Source organism: Notamacropus eugenii, chromosome 1, assembly GCF_028372415.1.
Source record: "Notamacropus eugenii isolate mMacEug1 chromosome 1, mMacEug1.pri_v2, whole genome shotgun sequence".
Taxonomy (NCBI): Eukaryota; Metazoa; Chordata; class Mammalia; order Diprotodontia; family Macropodidae; genus Notamacropus; species Notamacropus eugenii.
Genome location: NC_092872.1, coordinates 256,470,883 through 256,490,210, shown reverse-complemented (window position 1 = coordinate 256,490,210; position 19,328 = coordinate 256,470,883). Strand labels below are relative to the sequence as shown.

At 37.4% G+C, this 19,328-nt stretch overlaps 1 protein-coding gene across 4 annotated transcripts in view; it reads left to right on the top strand.

Annotated features, from left to right (window-relative positions):
* Window positions 1–19,328, top strand: part of SCAPER (S-phase cyclin A associated protein in the ER) — a 406,759-nt gene that overhangs the window by 150,323 nt on the left and 237,108 nt on the right. For all 4 annotated transcript variants that reach the window (XM_072628639.1, XM_072628640.1, XM_072628637.1 and 1 more), the window contains one exon: window positions 11,487–11,623. In XM_072628639.1, the coding sequence (XP_072484740.1) occupies window positions 11,487–11,623 (137 nt within the window). The remainder of the gene's footprint in view (window positions 1–11,486; window positions 11,624–19,328) is intronic.

Below are 19,328 nucleotides of genomic sequence, written 5' to 3'. Positions count from 1 at the left end.
CCTTCTCCCATTTGTTCTCCCTTTCATCCCCCCATCCCACTTACCCCCTTCTCCCCTGCTTTCTGTAGTGTAAGACAGTTTTAAAGCAAATTGAGTGTGCATGTTATTCCCTCTTTAAGTCAAATGTGATGAGAGTTAGCTTCACTTTTTCACTCTTACCTCCCCCCCTTTCCCCTCCACTGAAAAAGCATTTTCTTGCCTTTTTTATGAGATAATTTGCCCCATTCCATTTCCCTCTTTCTCCTCCCAAGATATTCCTCTCTCACCCCTTAATTTTATTTTTTTAGATATCATCCCTTCCTATTCAACTCACCCTGTGCCTTGTCTATATGTATATAATCCCTCCAACCACCCAAATACTGAGACAAGTTTCAAGAGTTACAAATATTATCTTTCCATGTAGGAATGTAAACAGTTCAACTTTAGTAAGTCCCTTATGATTTCTCTTTCCTATTTACCTTTTCATGCTTCTCTTGATTCTTGTGTTTGAAAGTCAGATTTTCTATTCAGCTCCAGTCTTTTCATCAAGAATGCTTGAAAGTCCTCTATTTCATTGAAAGACAATTTTTTCCCCTGAAGTATTATACTGTTTTGCTGGGTAGGTGATTCTTGCTTTTAATTCTAGTTCCATTAACTTCTGGAATATAATATTCCAAGCCCTTCGATCCCTTAATGTAGAAGCTGCTAGATCTTGTGTTATCCTGATTATATTTCCACAATACTTGAATTGTTTCTTTCTGGCTGCTTGCAATATTTTCTCCTTGACCTGGGAACTCTGGAATTTGGCTACAATATTCCTAAGAGTTTTCTTTTTGGGATCTCTTTCAGGAGGTGATCAGTGAATTCTTTCAATATTTATTTTGCTCTTTGGTTCTAGAATCTCAGGGCAGTTTTCCTTGATAATTTCATGAAAGATGATGTCTAGGCTCCTTTTTTGATCATGGCTTTCAGGTAGTCCCATAATTTTTAAATTGCCTCTCCTGGATATATTTTCCAGGTCATTTATTTTTCTAATGAGATATTTCACATTGTCTGCTGTTTTTTTCATTTCTTTGGTTTTGTTTTATAATTTCTTGATTTTTCATAAAGTCATTAGCTTCCTTCTACTCCATTCTAATCTTTAAGGAATTATTTTCTTCAGTGAGCTTTTGGACCTCCTTTTCCATCTGGCCAATTCTGCTTTTTAGGGTATTCTTCTCCTCATTGGCTTTTTGGATCTCTTTTGCCATTTGGATTAGTCTATTTTTTTTTTTTAGTGTTATTTTCTTCAGCATTTTTTGGGTCTCCTTTAGCAAGCAGTTGACTCGTTTTTCGTACTTTTCTTTCATCACTCATTTCTCTTCCCAATTTTTGCTCTATTTCTCTTAATTGATTTTCAACATCCTTTTTGAGCTCTTCCATGGCCTGCGACCAATTCATATTTTTCTTGGAGGCTTTGGATAGAAGAGCTTTGACTTTGTTTTCTTCTGTTTGCAATTTACTTGACTTTTGAGCTCTTTGTCAAGGTAGTTCTCTGCTTCCAGTGGGGGTGGGAAGGTGTACTGTCAACTACTCGATCCCCCCACAATCTGTGGGACTAGATCTACAGAAATAGTTACTGCCTCTGCCCCTGCTGCTGCTGCAGCTGCTGGAGGTTCTTCCACCCCCTCTCCCCTCAGCCTCCCTGGAGCTGGGATTGGACAACTCCAGTCTCTCACACTGGTCCCACAGGCTTTTCCCACTGACCTTCGAATTTATCCTCAGCGTTTTGGGTTCATGAAGTCTGGAACCACCACAGGTGTGAGAGATTCAGTCCCCCCAAGGCTTGCTTAGGTCCTGTCTGTGCCATCATGGCCCATGCTGGACTGCACCCTGTCTCCTGCATGGCACAATAGATACTTCCCGACGACCTTCCAGGTTGTCTTGGGCTGGAGATTTGCTTCACTCTGCCATTTCGTGGGTTCTGCAGCTCCAGAATTTGTTTAGAGTCATTTTTTACAGGTATTTAACTGGACTGGGTGGGAATGCTCTAGAATGTCCTTGCTGTTACTCCATCATCTTGGCTTCCCCCCCACCCCAGCCCTACTTTTAACCTTTATAGAACAATAGGAAGTTATTTTTAATGGAAGTTAATTTAGAGTTAAAATGTTTGAGCTGCTTGCCTCTTTCATTTTGAATATAAAGAAACTGAGGCTCAAGTCACCCATAGGTAGGTGGTTTGCTCAGAGTGGAGAGGTTGGCACAGAACTTTAGGATCCTGATTCCCAGAGCAGTGACCTTTACTCTGGTACACCAGAGTGCCCAGGATCAAACGACTAGTTAGCAACAGAGCCATAACTGTGACTCTGCATCTCCACTCCAGTGGTCTTTCTAGTACTGTGTGCTGCAAAAGTTTAAAGAAAATATATTTCCCTGCTTTTTACGTATGAAAATTTTAACATAAACTTTGAATGGCAGTTGCCATTTCTATAGAGTCAAGTTGTTCAATAACCATGTGAGTTCTTCATAATATTTTTTCCCAGCTGATAAGTGGTAGGTGTTTTACTTGTAATAATCATTTACTTTGATCTGTGTGCTAGAGAAGAGACTATTAAATTGGGGTATACAGTTTTATTAATCAGGTTATTAAATCATATCAAATATCAAGATGAAGTTTGATATTAATCCAAACTGCTGTTTTTGAAATTTGAGAACTTTCAGAAAAATCTTCTGTTAAAATGGACTCCATTTCATTTGTATTACATATTTTGAAGTCATCCCGTGTTGTGTTATTGACAGCTAAGACCTTTTAGTCCTTGCAATATGATAAATGAATAAGCTTGTTGAACTCTGTACTTGTCTTTGAGTCATCTATTAAGCCTCAGATTAGATCAGGAAAGGAACATCAGAATCTGCAAAAAAGATTCAAGGCTTGTCCTCATTCATCATTCCCACATATCAGAAAGCTGATAGAGCATTTGTAATTGTCCCTGAGTGGCAGGGAGACAGCTGGTGGACTGTCATCCTATATCAGAAGATGCCTTGTCTCCTTTCTATGGTGAATGTTTTCAAGCAGTGGATTAGCTACATTTTGCTCATGCTGTCATTTAGGGCACTAATGTACATAGATTTTAACTTGGATAAAACATGAAGATTTATTTTACCCATATAGGAAAATATATTGGTTGAGTTGTGTCTTTCACATACACCTTATCTGTTATATAAAGTTGTGATTCTGTAACTGTTTATTATTGAGCTTTTCAAAATGGTAATACTTTAATAAAGAACTTTCCAGTAAGAGGAGTCTCAGCTGTTCAGTAGAATTCACGTAATGAAAACTTTTATCAAACTGCATACCATCTCTTAAGATTTCAGGTCATGAGTCCTGACTTTTTTTCCTGATTATATTCCCAGTGGTCACCTCTCTTGTCATGGCAGTATCTTTGGTACATTTCAAGATTTTCTTTTTCTTTAGGTAAATGTGACAGGCATGAATCAGATTGACTTTTGTTCTCCCCTTCCTGATTAGTTTTTTTATGGTATTCATAGATTTTTTTTTTCAAGTGACTACATCTAAGAAATTAGCATTTCTTTCCTTTCTTATGATTTTTCCTTTACAACTGATGATAAAATTGGCTGGGTCGAAATAGATTTTCAATTTTAAAGTAATATTGAATATTTTCTTGTTCACACATTTGATCAGATTTTTCCTTCCTGATTCAAAATAAAACTTTAAAAAATTGATCCTACCTGTGAATCTCATTATAAAACTCTTATTTCTTTTTAAAAAATGGTTTTTTATTGATGTATTTACTGTTTCATCACATTAATTTCTGTATTTATCTCTACGCTTTCTAACTAGTTATTTATGTCCTGTATAAAAGATTTAAGAAGAAAGACAAAAAAATTTACAACAGCCTTATCAACCATGTCAGACAGTCTATTCTTTACTCATAGTTCCCCATCTTTGCCTTGAAGGGAAGCACTTACTCTGGGGTCAGGCTTAGTCACTGTAACTCCACAGCATTTAGATTCAATATTCCTCTTTTCATTTATACTGTTGTCATTCATCATGTACATCACTTTTCCTGGTTCTACTTATTTCACTCTACATTCATTCATAGATATTATCCTATCCTTCTGTGAGTATTTCATAGTCATCCTTGTTTTTGGTGCAGAAATACTTCACTACATTCATGGGCCACAATTTACCCATTTTCTGAGTGATTGGCAACCATCAATCATTCATTCCAACACATATATATTAAGGGCTTGGGGACATAAAGACAGGAAAGAAGCAGTCTTTGCTTTTGGGGAGCTTACATTCTCTCAGTGCAGACTGTTTTTGTACAGGCATATACAAAATCTGTTGGAAGGTAAATGTGAGATGGCTTTTGGAAGATGGGTGCTGGGATCTGGAATCAGAAAAGGGTTTAGGCTGAAGCCTGAGCGGAACCTTCTAGGCTTGAGCCAAAATGTGGAAAATGACGTGTAGTGTGAGGAGAGAAAGAAAGCTCATTTAACCCAACCTGTAGAATGTCCAAAGGGAGTCATGTGGAATAGGCATGGCTGAAGGAAAATGGAGTCAGGTTCTCAGTGGTTTTAATGCCAGCTAGCAGATTTTGTTTGATCCTGGCAATAATAAGGAGCTACCGGAGTTGATTGAGTAGTGGAGTCATGTGATCAGAACTGTTTTTAGTAGAGTCAAGAAGCCTTAAGTGTTTGCTGTTTGTCAGGCATTGTGCTAAGCATTGCGATACAAAGAAAAACAAAAACTTATTTTTTTATTCATTATATTCAGGGATCTCACAGTCTAATAGGGGTAGACCACAGGCAAACAGCTATGTACAAATGAGGTATTTGAAGGATGAATTTGAGATAATCTCAGAGGGAAGGCACTGAAATCAAGAACGGCTGAGAAAGATGAGAAAAGGGATTTCCAGGACATAGAAATGAGAAAGGAAAGAGTTCCAGACATAGGGACAGCTAGTGAAAATTCATGGAGTGAGCAGATTGAGGGTCTTGTTCGAAGAATAGCAAAGAGGCAGGGGCCGCTAAATCATAGAGTGCATGGCAAGGAGGAAGGTGTAGGACGGCTGGGAAGGGAGGAAGAGGTCAGGAGATGAAGGCCAACAGAGGGCTTTGTATTTGATCCTGTAGTCAATAAGGAGCCACTGGCATTTATTGAATATGGAGGTAGCATATTCAGGCCTGTCAGATCTGTGTCTTAGGAAAACAACTTTGATAACTAAGTGAAGGATGAGCTATGGCGGAGACTTGAAGGAGGTGAAACGGCAGGCTGTGACAGTAGTCTAAGGGGAATGAGGCTTGAGGGGGTGGTGGTTTGAGACATTCAATGAAAAGGTGGCGATTTAAGACTAGATAGAGGTCAGGAGAAAGGAGAAAGCTGGATAATAGATCTTAGAGTCATCTACGTAGAGATAATTTAATCCATGGGAGCTGATGAGATCACCAAATGAAATAGTGAAAAAGGGAGAAGAAAAGACCCAGAACAGAGCTTTGGGAGACTCTCACAATTAGTGGGCATGACATGGATGGGTATGATGTGAAAACTCAGAGTTGTTTTTATTTGTGTTTCTCTAGTTATTAGTGATTTGAAATATTTTTTCCAGATGGTTATTGATAACTTGAATTTCTTCCCTTCAACATTGCCTATTCATATTTTTTGATCATTTATCAAATGGGGAATGATTTTTATAATAATAAATTTAATCAATCCCTTATATATTTTGGAAATTAGACCTTAGAGAAATTTGCTGCAAATTTTTTTTCAGCTAGCTGTTTCTTTTCTAATTTTAGCTCTATTGGGTATATTTGTGCAGACTTTTAAAATCTTCTACAATCTAAATTTTCCATTTTATCATCAGTGAGCCTAGCCTTTCTGTCCTTTGTCTGGTCATGAGTTCTTCCCCTATCCATAGATATAAAAGGACATTTCTTCCTTAATCCTCTAATTTGTTTATAATGTGACCTTTCATCTAGGTCATGTTTCCACTTGTCTTATCTTGGGCTGCATTGTGAGACATTAATTTAAACCTAATTTCTGCCAGACTACTTTACACTTTTCCTAGGAGTTTTTATTAAATACTGAGACATTACCCAAGTAGTTGTAATCTTTATTGAACACTATACTACTGAATATACTACTTATTTTATTGAACACTATACTACTGAATAGAAGCAACTAGGGGTTCAGTATAACAGTGCTATGCCTGGAGCCAGGAAGACCTGGGTTTAATTAATTGAAAGATGTAGAAATATGAGTAACTTTATTGTTTCTTGATTATAAAAAAATCTTTGTAGCAAAATGCCATCCTTAATGATCTTTTAAAATGAGAGATATTCTACCATTGCATCAAAAGTTATTCAGAATTGTTTAGAAGGTAAAGCATTAGGAAGTCTTTTTTAATGCAACGTAAAACAGGGAGGTATATCCTTGCCACAACTGTTCGCTATTTTGATTAAGGAAATTCAGGGTTTAAGTTAGAGAAAAATTCTTTCTGAATAATGAGTTCTTCAGATTCTTTGCTTGTGGGTGACATTTTATTGATTGCATCCAGCTCCAAGACATTGTAGAGCATCCTAGAGGAGATTTATCATGCAAGTGAATTTGACCTGACCATCCACATGGAAAAGATAGACTAGTTTGTACACCGGCATGGATATTTGGAATGGTTGGAACACGATAGTGATAGTGGACTGGGCACAGTTAACTAGCACAAGGAGAGTGTTCAGGATTGCTTTGATAGAATTGCAGAGTTCTTTTTAGTGATTTTAAGCTTCCCATCAAAGCAAAGGGCTTTTTTTTTTAATGCCAATACTCCACCATCTTGGCAATGTGGCACCATCTGGCACTGAAACATGAAATAAGGCAGTGTCTGAAGAATTAAAAATTGTATCACATGAATTGCAATAAAAAGACACATGATGGAAACTAGTAAGCCGTATCCTATGATCAGTGAAGAGCTTTGATAAATAGGAATAAAATATATCGGGAATTATATTATTGGAAGAAAATATGGACTGCATGTGGCATGTTGAAGGAATGCTAGACAGATAGATGAACTAGTGGAGTGCCCCTGTCTTACCTTCTTATGTCAGAAGAAAGTAAGGAAGCCCTCTAGTACATTAAAAGACAAGCCTATGATGAACTTACTAGAGTATGTGGACAAATCAGGTTTGTAGTCAATATTTTTTAAAACAACTTCCAGTTGGAAGTGGATCCTATTTTTACTATTTGAGTAATCATACTGTATTAATGAAAATAGGGTGAAAACAAGAAGTGGTATTCCTACCTGAGCCAACCAGTGTTACGAAAAATGCCCTTGACTTTAGCGGTTGAGCATTTACCCCATGTCCATAAGATACCCATGTATACTGGCCCTCAAAAGGGGGTATAGTAACAGTGAATAATGATGTGTGGGAGAGAAAATCCATTGGTTAGAGTAATTCCAATGTGGTCCAGTTAGTTTTGTTATATTCTGTGGCGATAACCTGCATACTTTAATCTAAAGCACTGTATTGACTAGCACAAATCCACTAGTACTTGCTGGGGCCCAGAAAAGTAGCCACCCTGTCACTTACACTTTGCAAAACCATAGCTGTGTACATAATAAGTTTCTTCTGTTTCTTCCAGCAGATTTGGGTTCATACCTTCTCAAATTGATGCTCTGAGTCTCATTATTATTTGTCTTTTTGAAATCTCATTCTCATGACTAACTGCTGTATTAATCATATGATAGCTCTTCTTAAGAATTCAAAAAATGATTTTCCTAAAATTAGAAAATGAAAGATAAAATAGGAAAATTCATTAATAGTAATCATTCTTAAAATCACTCCTAGGTGATTTTAGCCCACCTCCTCCTCTTCACCTTCCTTTTCAAAATACAATGGGAGAATGACCTCAGCAGTTCACTTCAAAACAAAAATAGTTTTTCTATTTGCCATCTTACAGGACATAGCTCTAGAGCGGGAAGGGAAGGGTCCTCAGAGGCCCTTGAGTCCAGTCCATTTATTTTCCATGTGAAGTAGAACTAGGACTGGAAAGGACTCAAGTCATCTACACTAGTCCCCTCATTTTAGATGAGAGTGTTACCCCTTTGTTAGTGTAGACACTCTGGTTGTCAAAAGGGGCAGAAAAGAACATTCATGTTTGGAACACTGAGAAAATCAGCTTGTGAAGAATGCTTTTCATCCCCGGAGAAAAAATGATGGACTAAACTCTGAGTGCAGATTGAAGCTTTCTTTCTCTCTTCCTTCCTTTCTTTCCTTCTTTCAGTTTAGCTATCTATTTTTCACCATGGCTCATAAAGAAATATGTTTTGCACGACTTTACAGGTACAATGCTTATCTTTTTGCTTGCCTTCTCGATGGTAGGGGAGCAGCTGGAGGGATAGTTTGAAACTGAAGAAAAAAGAATGTTTAGAAAAAGCTGGTTTCTAATTCTTTTGAAAACTTTTTGCTCATATCCTTTCACAGCTTATCCATTGAGGAATGGCTTTTGGTCTCATACATATTTGTCAATTGTTTCTATATCTTGACTTTCACATCCTTTTAAGAGAAATTTTGTTCAAAAACTTTTCCCCCCATTCTACTACTTCCCTTATCCTAGGCACCTTAATCTGAAGCTTTCAGTTTCATGCAATCAAAATTGTCTGTTTTATCTTTTGTAATTGTATTTCTTGTTTGGTTAACAATACATATCTTTTCCGTAGTTGTAAGAAGTGTGTGATTTGCTTCTCTTGTGATATTTTTAGTATGATCTTTAGTATTAAAGTCATCTTTCCATTTGGAATATGGAATATAGTATAAGGTGTCATTTTCTGCCAGATTGCTTTCCAGTTTTCTCAGCAGTTTTTCCTCAAATAGGCAGTTTTTTCTTAAGTGATTTATATTTTCTGATTTATTCAACACTGGGTTATTGAATTCTGTCATTTTCAATTCTCCATTATCTAGTCTGTGCCATTGATCTCGCTCTCTGTTTTTTAACTAATACCAGATGGTTTTGATGCCAGCTGTTTTATAACATAGTGGGATCTGCAAGTGCCAGTCCCTCTTTTCTCCCTGAATCTTTGCATCATTTCACTCAGGATTCTAGCTCTTTTTTTTTTTTCCAAACAAATTTTATTGTCTTTTTTCATTTCTACAAAGTATCTCTGATAATTTGATTGACATCATCATGTGTGTTAGCTAACTTTGATGTTTTGGTAATTTTTCTTAGGTTAGTGTGGTCGAGCAATGAACACAGACTATGCCTCTGGCTATTCAAGTTCTTTATGTAAGGAGCACTTTGTAATTGAATCTATGCAAGTCTTTGGTGTGCTTTGGTAGATTGATCCCCAAGTATTTTGTGCATTTTGTAGTTATTTGGAATTTGTTAATATAATTTTAAAATGTGGTGATTTTTGAGGGCTTATTTTATCACCTGCAACTTTACTAGAGTTGTTAATTATCTCTCCGTGCCAGATGCTGTACTAAGCAATGGGGATACAAGGAATGATTTTAAAAAAACAATAACAGTTCTTGTCCTTAATGAGCTTACACTGTGATGGAAGAGACAGTAAGTAAATAATTCAATACATATAATATTTACAGAGAGAGGAGATGAAAAGGAGTTTGAGGAGGTAGAATCTGTTTCCATCTTTTCTTTTAATTCCTGTTACTTAGCACAGTGCCTGGCCCCTAATACACTTAATAAATGCTTGGTGATTGAGTCATTGATTCCTTTTTTTCTGCTTCATTTTTCCCAAGTGCCATTTCTGCTTCCTGGCATCTCCTTGTACTGACGTAGGAGAGGTCAAATATAGTGCTCAGGGATGAGACCGATGCTTTAGAAGGGCAGGTAGATGTATTCTGTTAAATGTCTAATTTTTTTGTCCTAATTTCATACCTAAAATATCTTGCAGAATTCTGACTTAGTTGCCCAGGTTTGTGGATCTTCATTTCAACTGTATAGCTTTTCCGTGTTTGGGACACATCCACACTACTATTATTTAAACAGTATGGCCCTTGGCTCCTTTGCCTCTTTTTTAAGGAGGTTGAGAGATTGCCAGTTCAGGTCGTTTCTGAGTTTTTTTGACTGCTTTGTTGTGGTGGTTGTTTTTCATCTGTTGGACTTCTCCAAGAAGCAGAAATAACTTTACTGCCATCCATTTTCCATTTTATTTGGAATACAAATGCTAGTTATTTTTCATTTTCCAGAGTCAGCATCTTATTTAAGTAGATCAGCTTCCTGTGGCTCATGTTTGACCAGCTTGAGGGAATAGCTTCAGTGGGAAGAACACTGCATGTGGTCACAGGACTGGATTTGAATCTTACAGCTGCCACTTAATTACCGCTTGATTTTGGGCATGTCGCTTCACCTCGCTGTGCTTCAGTTTCCTCACAAGTAAAATGAGTCAGTTAAGCTAAGCAGCTTCTAAGATGTCTTCCAGCTCCAAATTTGTGATGCACAACACTTTCATCCAGTGGAATATTGCATATCTGTCAAATTTCAGTGTGGCATTTTTAAAATAATCTTTTTCTTTATTCAGTGTTCAAATACTTAATTTAGAAATATAGTTTCATTTTTGTGCATATTCCCTCTTCCTACATAGCATCTTTTTTTTTTAGACTTTATAAGTTGTTTTGGCTGAAAAAATCCTCACCTGGTGGCCACTACTTTGTTCATCAGCTTCCTTAAACTTAGTTTAGAGTCTCAAATAATGAATTTACCCAGCCCATATTCAAAGTTTTTTTAGCTTGGTTAAGATATATCAAAACTTTTGCTCCATTTTCATAGTCTAGGGAAGTGGTGGGTTTCCTTTCACTTAAATAATGCCTGGTTGACTGCCTTGGTGTGTGTTAAATCAAAGAAATTTAGAGATGAGGAGGGAGAAAACTAGAAACGGGATATTGAATGTGAGTATAGTTTGGCTGGAACATAGACTATATCACGGGAAGTAAGGTGAAGCTAGGTTGAAAAGGTAAACTGGAGCCAGATTGTGACAAGCCTTAAATGCTATTTATAGAATTTCTTTGGTAGCATCTAGAGAGGAGAGTAAAAGATTCTTAATTTCTTTTTATTACTGCTTTTATTTGATTTGGGACTTGGACTTATTTCCTAGGGTTGTCTTTCCTGGGATTACTGATTTCAGTCATTGGAAAAGATATGGAGCTTCACCTAGAAGGGAGTGCATTATTCTTATCTGTTGGAAGCATAGAAACATTGATTATTTGTTTGTAAATGTTTTGTTCCTTTTTTCATATAAATTGCTTCTTAGTGTCCTGAGAGGATTAATGGTCCTCTACAAACTGATGTGAAATACTTAGCTCAGCTTACAAACAGAGCAGGATCATGACTGTTGTATAACAAGTTATACTTGCACATTTCTGGCTGAAATATCAAAGCCTGAAATATAAGAGTTTTTACTTAAACTCTTTTCAGAATTCTTATAGGCAACAGTGAGCAAATCTTGTGTGCTCATCAAGCCCATGGAAATCAGATGTTGTTTTGTTGTCTTTTGCAGGAGCATCTGTCACTGAAGAAGTATATTGTTGACGTTATGGTTGAAAGCTCAACACCAACAGAGCCTGTGAAAGATGGAGACGACAGGCAAAAAAACAAAAAGAAAGCCAAGAAGCTGAAAGCCCGGATGAACTCCAGGTACTCACTCTCAGAGATGCTCTTCTTTAGTACAATACTACCGAAGGACAAAGAAGAGTTTACAGTTATTTGCTTGAAAATAGTGCTGATGAGCCTAATTTATAGCCACTTCCTCTGATTGAGAAAGAAAAGTGCCCATCGATCGATTGGAAGCCCTTGCTTTCACCTGTTTAAGAGCCTTTCTCATAATTGGACGTCAGGGCCAGGCCCAGACAGCAGTCCCTTCTAAAGCACAACAGTGTGTTTAAGTATGTGCAAACCAGGCCTGTTTTTCTTTCCAACTATTGATTTTTAAATGAAGTATCAAAGAAAATCAATAGTAATCAACAAATAGAAGCCAATGGCTATAGTGTCAAATCCCTAGACTAGGTTTAATCAATCTGTTGTCTGTCACAATTAGAAAAAGTCAAAGAAATATCTTGAAATGGAAAGTGAGTTGTTAGACCTGTACTTTATCATTGCCCTAACAAATGACACCTGAAGATCTGACAGCTATGGAGTGTGCCTTTGTATTGTAGTCTGTGGCATCCATGTGATAATGGACTCTTGAGAGGGAGTGTGGAGGAAGAGAATGAGACCTGACTTTGTGGAGTCAAAAGGCCTAGGTTTTGTTGCTTATTACCTGCGTGACGTGAACAAATCAAATCAATTCTAGGCCTGTCTGGGCTTCAGTTTTCTTCCTCTGTAAAATGGGGACAGTAGAAAAAAAGATTTCTAAGGACCTTTTAGCTTAGTAACCTATGTTCTTGTTTTCATTACTTCACTGGATAGTTATAGGACTTCTTTATTTCCTTATCTTTTGGAGAAAATATTCCAAGGTGTTATTATCATGTTTACCACCAAACTTAGCTATATCAGGAAGTATAAAAGTACTATGGAATTGTGTCCTTTGATACTCATCTGCTTCTTGGTGCAGAGGTAACCTTGGTCTCCTTTAGGCTATGACTCTGTAGAGGCAGATTTTACCAAGATGTATGATGATTTGTATATGTACCAGACATGACTAAGTAGAACACATTGTTGTCGGTTCCAGAAAAAGGAGACAATTCTGGGATGGAACAGAGGGAGGAGGACACCTGGTGTTCCCATCTCAAATTTCTTTTATGTCATTCTGGAGGTAGTTAGGCATCCCCTAGAAAGGATCATCACATCTCTATCAGAAGCTTCTCAGATAGAAAGTGGGATCTTGGGAGGAGCGGAAGAACCACACTGGTTAGGTAGCATAGAGGTAAATAGGAGGAGGAGAGAGATAGAGGAGGCACCTTTGGAAATTCAGTGCAGGGGTGGTCTGAGGAAGTGGTGCTGTCCATTTCTCCAGGGCAGGTCTGGTGCTGACAGCAATGGCAGTCTTAACCAAGATATTAAAAGTATCGGGATCAGAAGCCTGGAACCTGGAATGCCAACAGCACCTGACTCCTTGATGTTCTCACTAAGAGAACAAGCTTGTGCTATATCCCAGCATCCCCACATGGAACAAGTCTGGGGTCTTGATGACTGTGGAAGCCCAGACCAGCAGACACAAACATGGCCCCACAGCCACAGTGGGTGAGCATTCTTAGGGCCAAGAACCATGACTCCATCTCTTCCCTTCCAATTGCAATGACATCAGTATAATCATCCCTGAAAGCAACAGATATACTCCTCCCGTTCCATTCCAAAAAGATTAGATATATTTGTTTTGTTTGTATGTAATGATCCATAGTAAGTTCTGGCAGTTCTTTTTATTTCTTCAAGGTATTTTTAATGACTTCTACTGTATTTTATTTTGCTGACTTGATTTTGTATCTTTTTAATCTGGTAGGCTACAGGTTTTTCAGTTTTGTTAGTCTTTTCAAAAGGACCAGCTTTTACTTTTATCATTTTTATATTCTTTTTGATTTCAAATTGAATGTTTTGCCTGCTGATTTTCAAGATTTTTCTATTTGCTTGTTTTGAGTTTATTTTTAAAATGTGCCTTGATTAAGTTCTCTTTTTCAATTTTGTTACTGTATGATTTAGGGATATTACTCATTCTTTAACAACTTATTTAGTCATATCCTACAAATCTTAATATGCTATTTCATCATTATCATTGTTTTTCACAGAGTTATTAATTATTTTTATTATTTTCTTTTTGATTCATGCATTATTTAGGATGTTATTATTAAGTTTTTATTTCAGTCCGTGTCTTTGATTGTGTTCCTTGGCTTGATTACTATTTTGATTGCTTTTCAGGTTGTATAGAATGAGTTTGGTATTTTGCCTTTGTATATTGTTTGCAGTATCTCTCTGCCCTAATACATGTTCTGTTTTTTTAAAAGTTCTATGTGGTACTGTGAAATATCTATATTTTTTGGTTCTCCCATTCATAAAGCATAATCTGTCTCATAGTTTTCTCCATTTTCCTTCCAGCAGTATGTTCAATCCTGTAAATTCTCTTTGTTAGGTGTTCCTAAAAGAATTATTCCATTCACCTTTGTGTATCTTCACAATTGATATTAGTTTGAGGTTTGTTGTTTCTTTGAGCAGAGAGGGCATCATTTCCTTGTTCTTCTCTGAGTTTTGTCTGACAGCACATATGCTGTTCTGGCTTTCTTGAATGCACCTGATGCACAGTAAACTTTGTTTCAGCCTCTAATTTTGATTCAGGTGCATTTTTGGGTCTTAGATGTGTTTCTTATCAGCAACAGATTGTGGAGTTTCTGTTTGCTTCTCCATTATGCCACTCAGTTTCTTTTTATTGGAACATTTAATCCTTTCACATTTAAAATTATGAGAATTAGGCTTATGTTGTACCATTTGCATCTCTGGTATTACTTTTTTTTTTTTTAAAGTTTTTGTTTGTTTCCTTTACTCTTTTAAGTTAGTACTTTGTACCTACATTGTGTTAATACCCATGTGTTAAGCTTTGCTTCATGCAGTCTGGGTAATCCTCTGTGCAGGCTTTCTTTCATTGTAATTTTTTTTTTCTATTAAGCAATATTTATTTTTTTCTTCTTCTTCCTCCCTGGTCCCAAATGGATAAAAAGGAAAGGAAAAGAAAACCCTCATAATAAATATGCACAGTCAAAGCAAACGCCTACATTAGCTGTGTTCAAAAATTCACTTCACATTCTGCATTTTGAGTCCATGACACCTCTATCTGGGTGTGTTTAACGTGCTGCAGCTCTGGTCCTCTGGAGTCACAGCTGATCATTGCATCGACCAGTTCTCCAATTTTTTCAAGTTGTCTTTATAATCTAATTGTATACATTGTTTTCTTGGTTCTCTTCACTTCATTTTGTATCACTTCACACAAGACTTCCCATCATTTGTTATGGCACAGTAATATTCCATTACATTCCTAAACTTAATTTGTTCAGCCTTTCTCTAGTTTATACACGCTTCCTTAGTTTTCAGTTCTTTCTACTACAAAAAATGGCCACTGTATTATTTTTTTTAACATATGGATCTTTTGGAATTTATGAGGGGCAGAGAGCCAAGATGGTGGGGTAGAAAGACATACATATACTAGCTCTTTCCACACAGCCCATAAAATACCTGTAAAGAAAGACTCTCAACAAACTCCAGAGCAGCAGAAGTGGAGAAAAACAGAGTGAAGAGATTTCCAGCCCAGGGTGACCTGAAAGGCTGACGGGAAACATCTGTAGCACTGACGCAGAGCAGAGCCCACCCCAGCCTTGGCCAGGCGGCACGGCTGTGGAAGGAGGACTTGAGCAGGCCTCAGGGGCAGAATCTCCAGTTGCAGTAGCAGTGGTTCACAGATCCCTCAACCCACAGGTGCCAAAGGTCATTGACAGGGTTTTTTCAGCTGGACAGGAAGGGAGAAGGGCCTTCCCATAGCTCCTGCACATTGGGCAGGCAACAGCAGTTCCCACACCAGCCCCTACAACAGCCTGCATCCATTGTTGGATCCTAAAACGCCTGGGGCCACTGAGCAGCTGATTCTTACCTCAGCCCTGTGTAGAGGCCCTGCAGCAGCTGATCTTTATCTCACACTGAATGCGGCCCTGCCCATGCAGCTTATCTGAATCTCAGCCCCCAGTGCTGGCTTGGCGGAACTGGAGGCGAGGTGGTTGTGAAGAGGAAACTCTGCTAAGATTCTGGGCACAAAAATCTCTTTCTGCTCTCAGACCAGTGTACTCGCTTGATTGTGCCACCTTAGAGGCACTGAGATCTTACAGATCCCCAGAGTATACCTTACTCTTGACAAAGGACCCAAAAGTGAAGTAACTGGTTGGGTAGAAAGTTACTTTCTGGGTGAACAGATATCTTCTCTCATCCTTTTGGATGAGAAAGAACAATGCTTACTATTAGGGAAAGACAAAAGTCAAGGCTTCTGTATCCCAGACATCCAAAATAAATATTCAGTGGTCTCAGGCCATGGAAGAGCTCAAAAAGGATTTTGAAAATCAAGTAAGAGAGGTGGAGGAAAAATTGGGAAGAGAAATGAGAGAGATGCAAGAAAATCATGAAAAGCAGGTCAACACCTTGCTAAAGGAGACCCCAAAAAATGCTGAAGAAAATAACACCTTGAAAAATAGGCTAGCTCAATTGGCAAAAAAGGTTCAAAAAGCCAATGAGGAGAAGAGTGCTTTAAAAAGCAGAATTAGCCAAATGGAAAAGGAAGTTCAAAAGCTCACTGAAGAAAATAGTTCTTTCAAAATTAGAATGGAACAGATGGAGGCTGATGACTTTATGAGAAACCAAGAAATCACAAAACAAAACCAAAAGAATGAAAAAATGGAAGATAATGTGAAGTATCTCATTGGAAAAACAACTGACCTGGAGAATAGATACAGGAGTGACAATTTAAAAATTATGGGACTACCTGAAAGCCATGACCAAAAAAAACAGCCTAGACATCATCTTTCATGAAATTATCAAGGAAAATTGCCCTGAGATTCTAGAACCAGGAGGCAAAATATATATTGAAAGAATCCACTGATCACCTCCTGAAAGAGATCCAAAAAGAGAAACTCCTAGGAACATTGTGGCCAAATTCCAGAGTTCCCAGGTCAAGGAGAAAATATTGCAAGCAGCTAGAAAGAAACAATTTGAGTATTGTGGAAATACAATCAGGATAACACAAGATCTAGCATCTTCAACATTAAGGGATCGAAGGGCGTGGAATATGATGTTCCAGAAGTCAAAGGAACTAGGACTAAAACCAAGAATCACCTACCCAGCAAAACTGAGTATAATTATTCAGGGGAAAATATGGTCATTCAATGAAATAAAGGACTTTAAAGCATTCTTGATGAAAAGACCAGAGCTGAAAAGAAAATTTGACTTTCAAACACAAGAATCAAGAGAAGTATGAAAAGGTAAACAGGAAAGAGAAATCATAAGAGACTTACTAAAGTTGAAGTGTTTACATTCCTACATGGAAAGATAATATTTGTAACTCTTGAAACTTTTTTCAGTATCTGGATAGTTGGTGGGATTACATACATACACACACACACACACACACACACAGCACAGGGTGAGTTGAATAGGATGGGATCATATCTAAAAAGATGAAATTAGGGGGTGAGAGAGGAATATATTGGGAGGAGAAAGGGGGAAATGGAATGGGGCAGATTATCGTTCATAAAAGAGGCAAGTAAAAGACTTTTCCATGGAGGGAGAAAGGGAATGTGAGAGAGAAAACATGAAGCTTACTCTCATCACATTCAACTCAAGAAAGGAATAAAATGCACACTCATTTTGGTATGAAAGCCTATCTTACAATACAGGCAAGTGGGGAGAAGGAGATAAGCAGGGTGGGGGGGATGATGGAAGGGAGGGCAATGGGTGGAGGGAGCAATTAGAAGTCAACCCTCTTGGGGAGGGACAAGGGCAAAAGAGAGAAGAGAAGAAATAGGGGGCAGGATAGGATGGAGGGAAATATAGTTAGTCTTGCACAACATGACTATTATAAAAGTCATTTGCAAAACTACACATATATGGCCTATATTGAATTGCTTGCCTTCCCATTGGGGATGGGTAGGGAAGGAGAAAGGAAGAGAAGTTGGAACTCAAAGTTTTAGGAACAACTGTTGAGTATTGTTCTTGCATACAACTAGGAAATAAGAAATACAGGTAATGGGGTATGGAAACTTATCTTGCCCTACAGGACAAAAGAGAAGATGTGGATAAGGGAAGGGAGGCATGTTAGAAGGGAGGGCTGATTGGTGACAGGGGTAATTACAATGCTCAGAGTTTTGGGGTGAGAGGAGGGGAGAGATGGGGAGAAAATTTGGAACTCAAAATTTTGTGGAAATGAATGTTGAAAAGTTAAATTTAAAAAATCAGAAAAAAATAACGAATTTATTTTAGGAGCAGGTATGATTAGAGAGTTACAGTGATTGATTGGTGTAATATAACAAAAAGAATGCTAGATTTGCACCAGGGAGACTTTGGTTCAGATCAAAGACTTATTAAATGGAGGGAGGAAAGTTACCTGATAACTATTATATATAGATTTGAAGATTCATATGTAATTTTTTTTAAAAATTATGGTTTTTTTATAGAAATGTTTATCTTATTTTATAAATTAAAAAATAATATAAATAATGTTTTTCAAATGTAAAAAAAAACATGGATCTTTTTCCCCTTTTAAAAATTTCTTTGGGGAATAGGTCGAAGAGTGGTATCACTGGGGTAAAGGATAAGCACAGTTCAATGACTTTTAGGATGTAGTTAGTGATTGCTTTCCAGAACTGCTCAACCAGTTCATAGTTCTACCAGGACTGTATTCGTTTGCCTGTTTTCCTGCAAACTCTCCAACATTTGTTATTTTCCTCTTTTGTCATATTTATAATTTGGAACATTTTTTCCATTGATTATTGGTAGATTGGATTTGTTTTCGCTTTTGAAAGCCGCCTGTTCATCCCATTTGACCATTCATTTGTTGGGAAATGGAACTTAGTCTTATAAAATGTGCATCACCTCCTTTTATATTTTGATTATATGACCTTTATAAAAAAACTTTTTGCAAATTTTTCCCATTTAATTCCTATAGGCTTTTTTTCTCTTTCCTCACTTCCTCCTTTCCATTTATCAGCCACTTCTTGGATGTGGTTGAGGGAGGGGGTGTGATTTTTAATCATTAATTTCTTTTTCTTTATCTTATTTAGTTAGTTCTTCCCTTTGTTACCTCTGTTTTCTACTCTTAATTAAATGATTAGTACAGAATTTTTTTCCTTTCTTTCCTTCCCTCCATATTCTTTTCTTTCCTTCCCCTTTTTTTCTAAAAAGAATTTCCTTACTTTCTTTTCATTAATTCTCTGCTTATCATATCTGTTAATCTTGAATTTTTATTCTCTCATTTATGATCTCTATTCTTACTTTTTCCTACATTAATTTTAGATTCATCATGGATTTAAAGCTTCTAAAGTCTCAAGTTTAAGCTCCCCATTCTTACTAATTTATTATTTTCTTTGTAGCTTTTTACCCATCATTCATTTTTATCAATTGATGAGCAAAGAAATGAGGATAGAAGTGGTATATAGCATGGTAGAAAATTATGTGTGTCCCAATCGTGTGGTCCAGTTGGGCCGCCAGGATCCTTCTTCTTATCCTCTGCCACATGATCTTATTTCTGTGTCCATGTTCTCCCACCCTTTTGGGTGCCAGTTGCCCTAGGAGCTCAGATTTCTCATCTCATTAGCCAGGAAGTTATCCATGGGGGCACAGCCCTCTTCCAGACAAAGTGATGTCCCTGTGCACCAGCTCCCCT